The sequence below is a fragment of the Vigna umbellata genome, chromosome 3 (genome assembly GCF_029865625.1).
Source record: "Vigna umbellata cultivar VRB3 chromosome 3, Vumbellata_1.0, whole genome shotgun sequence".
Lineage (NCBI taxonomy): Eukaryota > Viridiplantae > Streptophyta > Magnoliopsida > Fabales > Fabaceae > Vigna > Vigna umbellata.
The window spans coordinates 40799839-40810992 of NC_142167.1; the positions used below are offsets into that span (position 1 = coordinate 40799839).

The 11154-nt window shown below is 30.7% G+C and overlaps 2 protein-coding genes across 2 annotated transcripts; one reads left to right on the plus strand and one right to left on the minus strand.

The window, feature by feature from the left end:
* The first annotated feature begins 2446 nt into the window (after window positions 1-2446).
* On the plus strand, window positions 2447-6092 carry EMB1473 (Ribosomal protein L13 family protein). Its single transcript, XM_047316770.2, has 4 exons — window positions 2447-2792; window positions 3419-3604; window positions 5028-5198; window positions 5700-6092. The coding sequence occupies exons 1-4, from the start codon at window positions 2544-2546 to the stop codon at window positions 5814-5816; spliced, it is 723 nt and encodes a 240-aa protein (XP_047172726.1). The 5' UTR covers window positions 2447-2543; the 3' UTR covers window positions 5817-6092.
* A 2112-nt stretch (window positions 6093-8204) lies between these two features.
* Window positions 8205-10222, minus strand: LOC124840669 (protein trichome birefringence-like 42). Its single transcript, XM_047316767.2, has 5 exons — window positions 9911-10222; window positions 9370-9544; window positions 9097-9272; window positions 8835-8990; window positions 8205-8635 (listed from the first exon to the last, which is right to left on the minus strand). Exons 1-5 carry the CDS (start codon window positions 10165-10167, stop codon window positions 8368-8370), a joined length of 1032 nt encoding a protein of 343 aa, XP_047172723.1. The 5' UTR covers window positions 10168-10222; the 3' UTR covers window positions 8205-8367.
* Between the last annotated feature and the right edge of the window lie 932 nt (window positions 10223-11154).

Sequence of the window (11154 nt, forward strand, 5' to 3'; positions counted from 1 at the left end):
TTCTCCACATTTTTGTAATGTTTTTGTCTTATGGGATGATGATAAATGATTTTTTTTAATATCACAAACAATTTGTCACTCTTTTTTAAATAACCTGAATATTGTTTAAATCACAATCATTTCTAGCTAAGACTAGATTATTGTCTATAATGAAGTCACTCTTGGATAAATGATTTTAAAGAAAAAAATGGTGATTGTTTCAGATGTGAAGGGCTATGTTCGTCCAACGTCTCCACGTCTTCCCTGCTCGTGCTTCGTACGCCAGATCCTCTGTGCTCGCTCCTCAATTTTCTCTTCAGTCCACGGGTGGGAGACCTGCAAAAGATTCTCCGATGCCAAAGTCAGTTGAGAGCTATGGCGTTTTTCTTAGACAATAATAAATGTGCAGTAAATGCAACCTATCTACCACTCACCCTGGATCTGTATTTATAGTTTTCGCTATGGGCTTGGGATTAGTGAAAAGTTAATCACGGCCCAAGTCAGCCCAATAGCTTTTAAACCCCTACTTACCTTAAGCTAAGTTGATTAGTAACGCGGGCGGTCGTCCCCAAGGGTTTTATCCTCATGATCGACCGCCCTTAACGGGTCCCCGGTCTGACCGGCCGACTTCGGGCGAGTTGTTTTTTCCCCAAGTGTCAAGCGGTAAGGTTGCATGATTATGGGCATACGAGCGTCCGACCTACCATGCCCAACCCTTCCCAACAGTAGGTAGAAGGGTAGTCTCCTGGGTTCTATACGTTGACTTGGGCGTTCGGTCCGTTTGGTGGTCCAATGACGTGGGTGTCCGTTCCGTACGGCGCCCGATCCCTGTTGGTACAGTGATCTATATAATATAGATCACAATAAGGTTTTGCTTATTAGATAGAGAAAAGGCTTTTCACACATTCGATGTTAAAACATTCTTCTAATTAGTTAAATGAATACAAATAATGATCTTGTAAAACTTAAGGGAAGAAAAGCTCTGAGCAACAAAATTAATGGCGTTTTGACACTGTTGATCACTTGTTTTTATTCTTTTTGAAAAACTACTTTATATAGGAAGTTATGAAAATTGGCCCTTGTAAATCCTTTTTTTTTCCTTGAGAAGCTTCACACTTTAAATCTTTATCTTCAAGTATTCCTTTATCTAGGTAGCATGTAAAGATGCATATTACATACAGATCACATAACATTAAATGTTTATATATTTTTAAAAAAATAACATTATGGTAATTGACATGACTTGTCAAACTTAGCTGAGAGAAATTTCCCCTAATCTAGAATAAAGCATAGGATCATACGTGACAAATAACATTGTAAAGTGTCAAGATATACATTGGCATGAAACACCTTTCATGTATCCTTTAAAAGATATTTAATGTTGACATAAGTTTTATAAAATCTTTTTGGTAGATGTGAAGACAAAAACATTTCCTACAAAACAAAAATAATTTCATAAAGAATTAAATTAAGTACAACATGAGATTAAAAAACTAAGTGTACCTTTGACTAAGACATTACTTTTCAAATTACCTAAGAGAACACAACGTATAATTTTTTTTTTATCAATCAAGAATATATATATTAATATAAAGTAGAGCACTTGAGTTACTATAACTTTTTACATAATATTTACAAAGAATGATCTCCACAACTTTACTTCCAAACAAATTTAAAGAAATCACAATGTGCTAATTGTCCATTTTTTTTATATAATTAAAATCTGTCATCTTGCAAATGAAAAATAGTTGTATTTACACTGTTTAACAACACTTAATCAAAATTAATAAATATTTACAAACTTTCTTGTAAAAAATATTCAGGGGATGACTTTTTAATTAATCATATCACATCCAATTATTTATAATAAATAGAAAAGTATAATAAATCTTTGTGCTTTAATCTTCTCCCCCAAACCAACTAAGAGTTGGACTTCAATTTAGTAACACTATAAAACATAAAACAAATTCAACTTACCCATTTAAGAGGATAAACGATTCTCGTAGTGGTTGAAGTTCGATTGAGAACAAAAATTTCAAATTTCAAACTACAAAACTTAATACAAACTTTTAAGAAGAAACAAATGAAAAAGCATACGTTTAATTGTTACTTTGTCTTAAAATTTGAGGTTAAATTAGTTTTTTTTTTTCTCTCCAACTAAAAAGGAAGGTTCAGTCTCTTAATTTTTTTAAAAAATCTTTCAGTTCCTAAATTCTAAATTTGATGAATTAAAATAATTTTTCAAAGTCATTTTTACTTTCGAAATAGTCAATATAAAAAAATAAACGTATTTTTAAATTTTAAAATTAAGATCTTAGTATTAAATTTTGAAATTCAAATATATTTTTAGTTTAAGGTAATTCACTCCGAATTTTGTAACTAGAATAATTGTAATAATAATGAAAGCCAAAAGTATATTACACTAAAAACTGACTATACATATTTAACCTAGAAATAACTTATCTCTCCTAGTCCCATATCGCTCAATCGCTAAACGTTATCCAAACAAAAGAAACACTGAAGGAAGCCATATAGCGAAAGAGATAGAGCGATAAAGCGAGACAATGGCGCTGCTGTGTGGTTCAACTTCTGTGACTCCGTTACTTTCCCAGAAGAACGTGGTCGCAGCCTCTACAAAATCTTCCTTTGGAGGCTTCCAATTGTCACTTCCAAAGCTTACATTATCTTCTTCTGTTCGAACCCTTTTACCCTCAAATTCCCGTATCCGTTGTCAACAGGAATCTACCACACCTGCCCCAGTCGAAGACCCGCGTTTCGCCTGCGTCGAGCCCGAACCCCGATTCAAAGGCCCGGTACAATGCAACCGTTGTTTTTTTTTTTTTTAAACTTATGAAGAAGTCGATTTCATTTTATTGGGAGGAACTTTGGTAGAATAGCTCATCCAAACATACCTTTAATAGGTAGTCGCTAAGTTTAACTAAATTCTTATATATTTTTCTCTGTTGATTTAGTGCTTAGTTTAATTAAATTGTAACTTTTTTTTTATTTAAGTCTCTAAATTAATTACTCATCGTCATTTCGGTCCCTGAGCAGATTTTAATATTATCACTAAAGTCACCTAAAATGAGTGGTGGGTTATAGTTGGGGAGATTTTTTGATTTGGTTAATAGTAAGGATTAATGTGACTGTCAATTACAATTTTAGGAACTAAATTGACCATTTATTTTTTTTGTTTTCATTTTATTTTCTTTTTTAATTCTTTAAGTGGTTTTTAATCTTTGCGTCAGTTTTTCTATTGAAGTTAGTTTGAAGGTGGATTCTAGTGTTTGTTATGAATTTCAAAAGAATACTGATGTTAAATTTCAGTGTCTGAATGCAATTTTTGTACGTGTTGTTGTCTTTAAAGATTTTTAACTTTATTGATGTTTTTTATTTTGTTGGGTGAATTTGAACTCCCCAACCAAAAAATAAATTGCAGGACATTTGGAACAAGAGCTGGTATCCAAAAGCTGCAGATCATGTAAATACAGAGAAAACATGGTATGTTGTTGACGCTACAGATAAAGTTCTTGGAAGATTAGCTTCTACAATTGCTATTCACATCCGAGGGAAAAACTTAGCAACCTACACACCCAGTGTGGACATGGGTGCATTTGTAATTGTGGTATGTAGCTCTGCATAGGTTATTGCTCATGTAGTTATGATTATATTTATGCATTCTACCTGTCTGTTTGTGAGTGGCAATGGAAGTACTACTTCAATTGTATAAACCCTTTGTTAATTAGCTAGAACAGGGTATGTATAGAAAGATTAGGAGGGGAAGTTGTAGATTTGGAATAGGAATTTTGGGAAGGAGTAAGTATAGTCTCTTTGGTATTTCAGAAGGAGAAAGAGAAACATCCATTGGGGTTTTTGGAATTGACCAATAGTTGCCTGGAGTTTATTACATTTTTATCTTTCTTTTAAATGGTAGGCCTTATGATTTGAATTTGAACCTAACATTTTTTTTTATCGGCAATGTTAGTTAGTTTTGTTTCCAACTTTATCACTAAATCATCCTTATATCTCCAAATTTGAACCTAGCATAGTTACACAAAACTAACTTGTAAGATACATTAATTTCCACTTATACACTATATTATGGCATATAACTGATACAAGACTTGGGTTTTTCGCAATAGTAGGGAACAACAAAAATGAATTACATGCAACTGATATCATGTTTTATTAAGTTAACGTTATCATTTTTAGCTCTATTTCTGTAATAATCTTCTATTTGACAGCACCTTCAATTAAATTATATATTTTTTGTATATTGGTTCTCAACTTTAGCTGTAATCAATGTATTGTTTTTTGCATCATATTTGGAAAAATCTTGATTAAGCTGCACTTAATCATTTTATGTTTGAGTACATGATTTTTGGATTGTTTAAATTGCTGCAAAAGCATTATTCTTTTATATAATCAGTTAATTATCATTCCATTATGTAAATATGAAGATAGGGATTCTTCTGCATTTAAATTTCCCAATATTGTAAATAGTTTGTTAGATACATTATCTTTATCTTTTATCTAACTAGTTATTATTTCTTATCTATATTTTGGACTTAGTCCATATTTCTTTTATTATAAATAGGAAACTCTGTGTATATTGAACCCAAGAGAGATTAATCTCATACTTTGTTTTCACTATATTCAACACAGTTTTTATGCAATATTGCAGTTGGTGTTTGATTTCAATTATATAAGTTTGAGGACAACTTATGATCCAAGAACAGTTTTCAAATTTCGTTGATAAACAGTTTTTCTAGAAGAAAAATGAAAAGGTATATTAATGAAACACGATCTCCTTTATGAAAATATTCTATATTAATGATAACATTACTGCTTGGTTTCTCACTTTTCACACGATTGTCTGTGTTAGGCAGCCTGAACCTTATGGAGAAGGTTTAAGTAATAAGAATGTATCTGATTATATTTTCTTCTTTTCCTATTGATGAGTGAAGGACATGTGCTACTTAGATATAAAGTTTTGTGATGCCATACCAAGTCTGAATCTGTTTATTATTTAACTTGGGGCTCGAAAGGTAAATGCTGAAAAGATTGCTGTATCTGGGAAAAAGAGGACTCAAAAGCTTTATAGAAGACACTCTGGAAGACCTGGTGGTATGACGGTGGAGACATTTGCTCAGCTGCAAAACAGAATTCCTGAAAGAATTATTGAACATGCTGTTCGGGGCATGCTTCCAAAAGGGAGGGTAAGTTCAAGTGTAGTTGAATATTTTTCTAAGACATGCCCATATCGGAAGTAGAAATGTTAAACCGACTTGTTGTTGCATGGTAATTGTAGAGATAGTAACAATTCTAAATTGGATGATTAGTTTTCATGACATTCCACATGTAAGATTCAGCCCCATAATTGATGGAAGAATTTAGTGGTGAAGAATGAAGTGAATCCCAGGATTGTAAATTAGCCGAAGATTTTTGTGTTGAAAGGAATGCTTGGATATTTTGAAGGACAGACTATACTCATGATCATGCTTTGGGACATGATTTTCTTTTTGCGCTGTTCAACGCAAGAGTCATTTTTCTGGTGTTTCTATACTTTAGGACTGGAAAACTCTCTTGCGTTGGTAATTTTATCTTCTAAGGATGGTTAACTTCATGTGCTATATGCTCTTTGATTTATTTATTTCTGTGAAAATAATGCTCAGCTTTTTGTTGAATCGACTATAATCAAGGGTTGCTTGTTTATTTAGCTTGGCAGGAGACTATTCACCCACCTGAAGGTTTACAAGGGCCCCGATCATCCACATGCGGCACAAAAGCCCATTGACTTGCCAATAAGGGATAAGAGAATACAACTCCAGAAATAGGTCACAGTTGCCGTCGAGAAAATGGAATGATATATGACAATCGTAACTCTATCCATTTTGCAGAACATCGAGTTTCCTGCTTTGGCTTCCACCTTGCTGATGTCTTCCATTAATGTTTATATTGTCTGTAGAGGTAACTGATTAATGTATTATTTTGTTTGTGTTCGAGGTCCTTTGTTGAATCTTCATAATATTTTTGTTGTAGATTTGAATCTTAGTCATGTCATATTTTTTAATATGCTTGAGTTTATTGTCAGCTTTATTATTTGAAGGAAACGTCCATGCCTTTTATTTTTTTCTTTAATTGTTTAGACCCCAAAATGGAAAGAAAAAAATGAATCGAAGAAAAGAAGATCGAAGTGGAGGTTATGCCACTTTCTACTAGCTCTAGTACTGTATGATATTGCTTTGTCATGCATTTCATATATGTGTTTGACTATAGTAGATTTGGAGTTAGAGAGAAGGATACATTGAGAGGGTGTCTTTGTATTGCTTGTTGTAAAACTCAATCTATATAGGGCATTTGCTTTCAATCTCAGGTTGATTGAAAGAGACTAGACGTAGGCATTGAAGCTGAACCAGTATAAACCTTAGTGTGGTTCTTTCTATTCTTCATCTCTTTCATTTCATTACATTTATTTGCTTGTATTTCAAGAAAGACTCAAATTTTCAAAAGGTTTTTAAAAGATCAATTTTTATAATAAAAAACCAATTCATCTCCCTCTTGGTTGGGAAACAAGGCCAATCCATTTCTACATTATTAACGGTAGATGAAACGTGTACACCACATGTCTTTTTTTAATTGTTTTAAATTTTTTCTTAATTTTAAAAAAAGTAATCCACATGTCAAGTCAATAGTATGTCATGTGATAATATCAGTATCATGTGTTTAATCAGTTAGTGTCACATGTAAGTGCCTTATATTTAATTTAATCCTAATTTTCATTGTTTTTGTTCAAGTTGGTTTCAAGTTATGTTAATTTTGTTCAATTCAATCCTAATTTTAATCTTTAAAAAGGAAAATTTTGTATTATTTTTAAAATTATATGAAAATTTCTTCATTATTTTTAAAATTAAAAGAATTTTTTTTCATTATTTTTAAAATTAAAAGAATTTTTTTTCATTATTTTTAAAATTAGAAGGATAATTTTTCGTTATTTTTAAAATTAAAAGGAAAATTCTTCATTATTTTCAAAATTAGAAGGAAATTCTTCATTATTTTTAAAATTAAAAAAATCCAATTTATTTCTAAAATTAAAAGAAAAATTCTAATTTATTTTTAAAATTAGAATGAAAGTTCTTTATTATTTTTAAAATTAGAAGAAGAATTTTTCATTATATTTAAAGCAATTCTCCCCTAATTTTTACATGTAGAAAAAATCAAACATAAATCTAATAATTATATTCCAATAATAATATAGTTAGAGTTAGTTTAAAAATAAAAAAAATTAATAAAAATGTGAATTTTAATAAAAATTAAATTTAATATCAATTTAGAGAAAGACAAAATTAAAATTCAATTGAGTAAAATTAACAAAAAGTAAGACTAAATTGAATAAAATTAATGAAAATTGAAACTAAATTAAATATAAGATATTGACACGTAATAGTGACATAACATCTAACATTGACACTACTTGCCATATGAACATCTTTTCTAAACTAAATTTTTTTTAAAACTAATAAAAAGTTTTAAAAATTAAAAAAAAATTACAAACTGACATGTGATGCAAACAATTCATCTGCTTAAAGATTTTGACGACATCATGAAACATGACTCAACTGAACATAAATTACGAAAATTAGCACAAAAATAAACATTACAAAAAAACCTCGTATTAAACAAATTAGATGAAAATAAAGATAAAAAGTGGTATTATAATATATTATTAAGTGTATAGTATATTTTTAAGGTGAGAGGCTAAATATGATTGGAGGACAATATCAATCCTATCAATATTATACTTGGGAAGCCAAAGTTTCATATATGTATCTTTCCTTTATTTGAACGGTTCATAGCTTAATTCCATGGCAAAAAGGTCTAAGAAACTTATATCATTTACTCGATCTTCTTGTTTTGATAGTGTAAATTTATTTATAAACCTTAAATGATTAATATCCATCCTTTTTTAAGTCTAATCATTAAAGAGCTAAGACATGTATGCTTTCTCAAGTTGAACTTCAATTTACCTTTGCGAAAGACATGTTTCATCCTTTTTTTTTTCAGAAAGTTGAGATCTAAATTATCTTGTAATTATACTATAACCCAGATATTCATTGTAGTCCAATTAGTCAACATCATCCAATATAAGTTTTCTCCTCTCTCTCTCTCTATATATAAATATATATATATACAAATGAATAAAAACAAAGCTAATTATATAGTGCAACTATGAATGCTATATTAATCTTCAAAATAAAGCAAAAAGAAGACTAAACTTTTTGTTCTAAAACAACAAACACATATAAAGGCAAAGTGGAAGTTTTATCCAAGTTCAGTCCTATTTGCTAAGAAAAGATGAAAAAGCAGAGAGAAAAGTCATGAAAAATGTTAAAGTCCAAGCAGAACAGCATACAAAATTTCATTCCAAGCATCAGGTGCACCAGCTAGACACCAGTGACTACAGTCCACATAAGAGGTGCCTTTGCCTGTATATATAGAAGGATGGCCATCTATTCTCAGCTGTGTCAGAAATGTAATGTCAAGCAAATACACAGGATATGACATACTGCTCAAAACATTCCTCACAATTTCTACACCAGGATAAGGTGGCTGTGCTCCTTCTGCTGGCTCACTTTCTTTCAGACACCCCTTTCCCCTTCACAATTCACAACAAAACATGAATCTTCCACTACAACTTTGGACAATTGATGTCCTCATTATTCAAAACATGTCTTCATTTTAGCTTCTTTGGACAAATGGTGTTCCTATACTTTCAACTCGCCCTTGTTATTTATTTTGTTATCTAGAGTTCTTATGTGAATTTTAGCTTAAATGGAATGAACAATTAGACTTACTCAAAATGGGATGCAGCAATTCCTTGGAACAAAACTTTTGTCATCGAGGGATCAATGTTAGCATCGATCCATTTAGACCAAGTTGTTAACCCAATCTTGTAAGCTTCCATGGGATCCATGTTCTTTATTGTTTCATTGCCTACTTGAAATTGAACCCTGTTTAAACATAACATGAACGCATCATTATTAGCCATTTAACATCACTGATTAACATATCCTTCAACCAAATTATGCAGAAAACATAGTTCAAAAACTTCATTACGTTTCAGACTCATTCAAGTGGGTCCACCAATGATAGGTATTGAAAATCAATACATCTCCTTTCCACATGTACCCAGATTTAATGGAGTCCAGTTTCACAATCCTGCCCTTTTCTTTGTCATGAACCACATCCACTAGGAACCCATTTTTCAACCACACAATTGAAACATCAAATTCCTATCATATGATCCAAGACAAGTACACAAAGTTAATACTAGTAATCTCACACAGCTCAAAATTTCCCTTTGATCAAAATTGAAATGATGAAAACTACCGGAATTGTGAACACAGAGAGATACTTTATGGGTGTTGATAAGGCATAACTTGATTCTGGGACAGCATTGTGAAGCAAACAAGTTAATGATTGCCACATGTTGTTGCTTATGGAGTCCCCAACAAACATTATCTTCTTCCCTTTGTATCTCTCCAAGAAATTCACCCCATCAAATCTGCTAACAACACAACACCACTTGTCAACAATAACAAAACCTTAATCATTACCTCAAGTTAATAATACATGGATACTCATTTGAGTCAATTAAAGAACAAAATCTCAGAGATTTTACGTACACTAGTGAATGAACAAAGATATTGAAAATGAAATCTAGAAGTGTGTTTGAAGACATGCTCAAGATGGAAAAATATATTTCAGGTACACCTTTACATATACATATACATACATATGTATGTATATGAAAGTTATAATCATTAACTTCTGAAAAGTATATCGAAGAGCCGAAAAATTACATGTGAAGCTTGGAACGAAAACATGCAACAAATGTATAAAAAGTGAAATGTAAAAGTGAAAACTTTACCGGGGAAGATCACACCCAGAGGGTTTCCATCTATACTTGAGGTAATCTTGATCAGGTCTACCATTTCTGAGGCAATTGAATCCCCGAACGATGAAGGGGCAATCTCTTGAGGCATCATAGAGAGGGTAGTGGGAGTCATCAACAACCCAATTTCCGAGAGAAAAATCACAAGCATTGGCTTGAACAAGGTATAGTGGAGATGCCACTGACAATAGAACAGCAAAAACCAGAGCACACAACCGGAAATAGAATGCCATTTGAAATTGTCATTGGCATTTTCGCACCATGTTTGTGTGCCATTTGTATACACGGGAGTTCCTCTAAGGAGAGAGAAGCTTCCATTGAGGAGAATAATAAGATTAAAAACAACAAATATTGACTTTTTAAAGCTTTTATATATATATATATATATATATATATATATATATATATATATATATATATATATATATATATATATATATATATATATATATGCATGGCAAAAGCTTGTCAAGGTTTTATAATGTTTTTGCTTTAGTCATCATTGCAAATAAATTAGCCACACAAAGTATTGGACTAATCTTTGTTATCTTTGAAATTTTTTTGGTGAAAGAAATAATTAGATGATAAATTTCCAATTTTATCATCAAAGTATTATTTTCTCTTTTAAATAGTTTTGAAATTGTTAAAATAATATATAAGTAATTATGAAATATTATAACCATGTTTTAATTATAAGTTGAAACGGTTTTTATATTATGAATTTATTAAATAAAAAATATTAGGTAAGTGCTTTAATTAAATCTATCAATAAATATTTAAAAATTCATAAACAGTTAAAAAAAGAACCATTAAAAAATTAACTTGGACATTTCATTCTATCAAGCCAAGCCGACATTTTAACAAGTTCTTTAGATGAAAGTGAAAGTAAAGGGTTGAGCAAAAATAACTGATGTGTACTGTACTATAGTTAACTATACTATATTATACTAAAAAAAACTGATCCACTTTTACTAAAAGTTCAGTATATTATTTTATGGTTTAATTTTTAAAAACTGAACTTATAACAGTTTCGGTTCAGCTAACTATGAGAACTGTATCTACTCTTTTCTCTTCTCTAGTTCCCGTTCAACTGCTTCATCTTGCCAAGAAAACGTTATTTAATAATAAAATATTAATAAAAGAAACCGTTTATATAAAAAATTAATAATGAATTTTTTAAGACAAAATTTTTTTATCACAAATTTTAAATTTTTTTATCA

Bases quoted from the DNA above. Each gene is read 5' to 3' on its own strand.
- EMB1473 (XM_047316770.2), top strand. From the start codon at position 2,544: ATGGCGCTGCTGTGTGGTTCAACTTCTGTGACTCCGTTACTTTCCCAG. The intron at 2,793-3,418 runs GTACAATGCAAC...AATAAATTGCAG, and splicing joins AACCCCGATTCAAAGGCCCG to GACATTTGGAACAAGAGCTG. The intron at 3,605-5,027 runs GTATGTAGCTCT...GGGGCTCGAAAG, and splicing joins TGGGTGCATTTGTAATTGTG to GTAAATGCTGAAAAGATTGC.
- LOC124840669 (XM_047316767.2), bottom strand. From the start codon at position 10,167: ATGGCATTCTATTTCCGGTTGTGTGCTCTGGTTTTTGCTGTTCTATTG. The intron at 9,545-9,910 runs GTAAAGTTTTCA...TGTTGTTAGCAG, and splicing joins TCTGGGTGTGATCTTCCCCG to ATTTGATGGGGTGAATTTCT. The intron at 9,273-9,369 runs GTAGTTTTCATC...ATCATATGATAG, and splicing joins TCTCTGTGTTCACAATTCCG to GAATTTGATGTTTCAATTGT.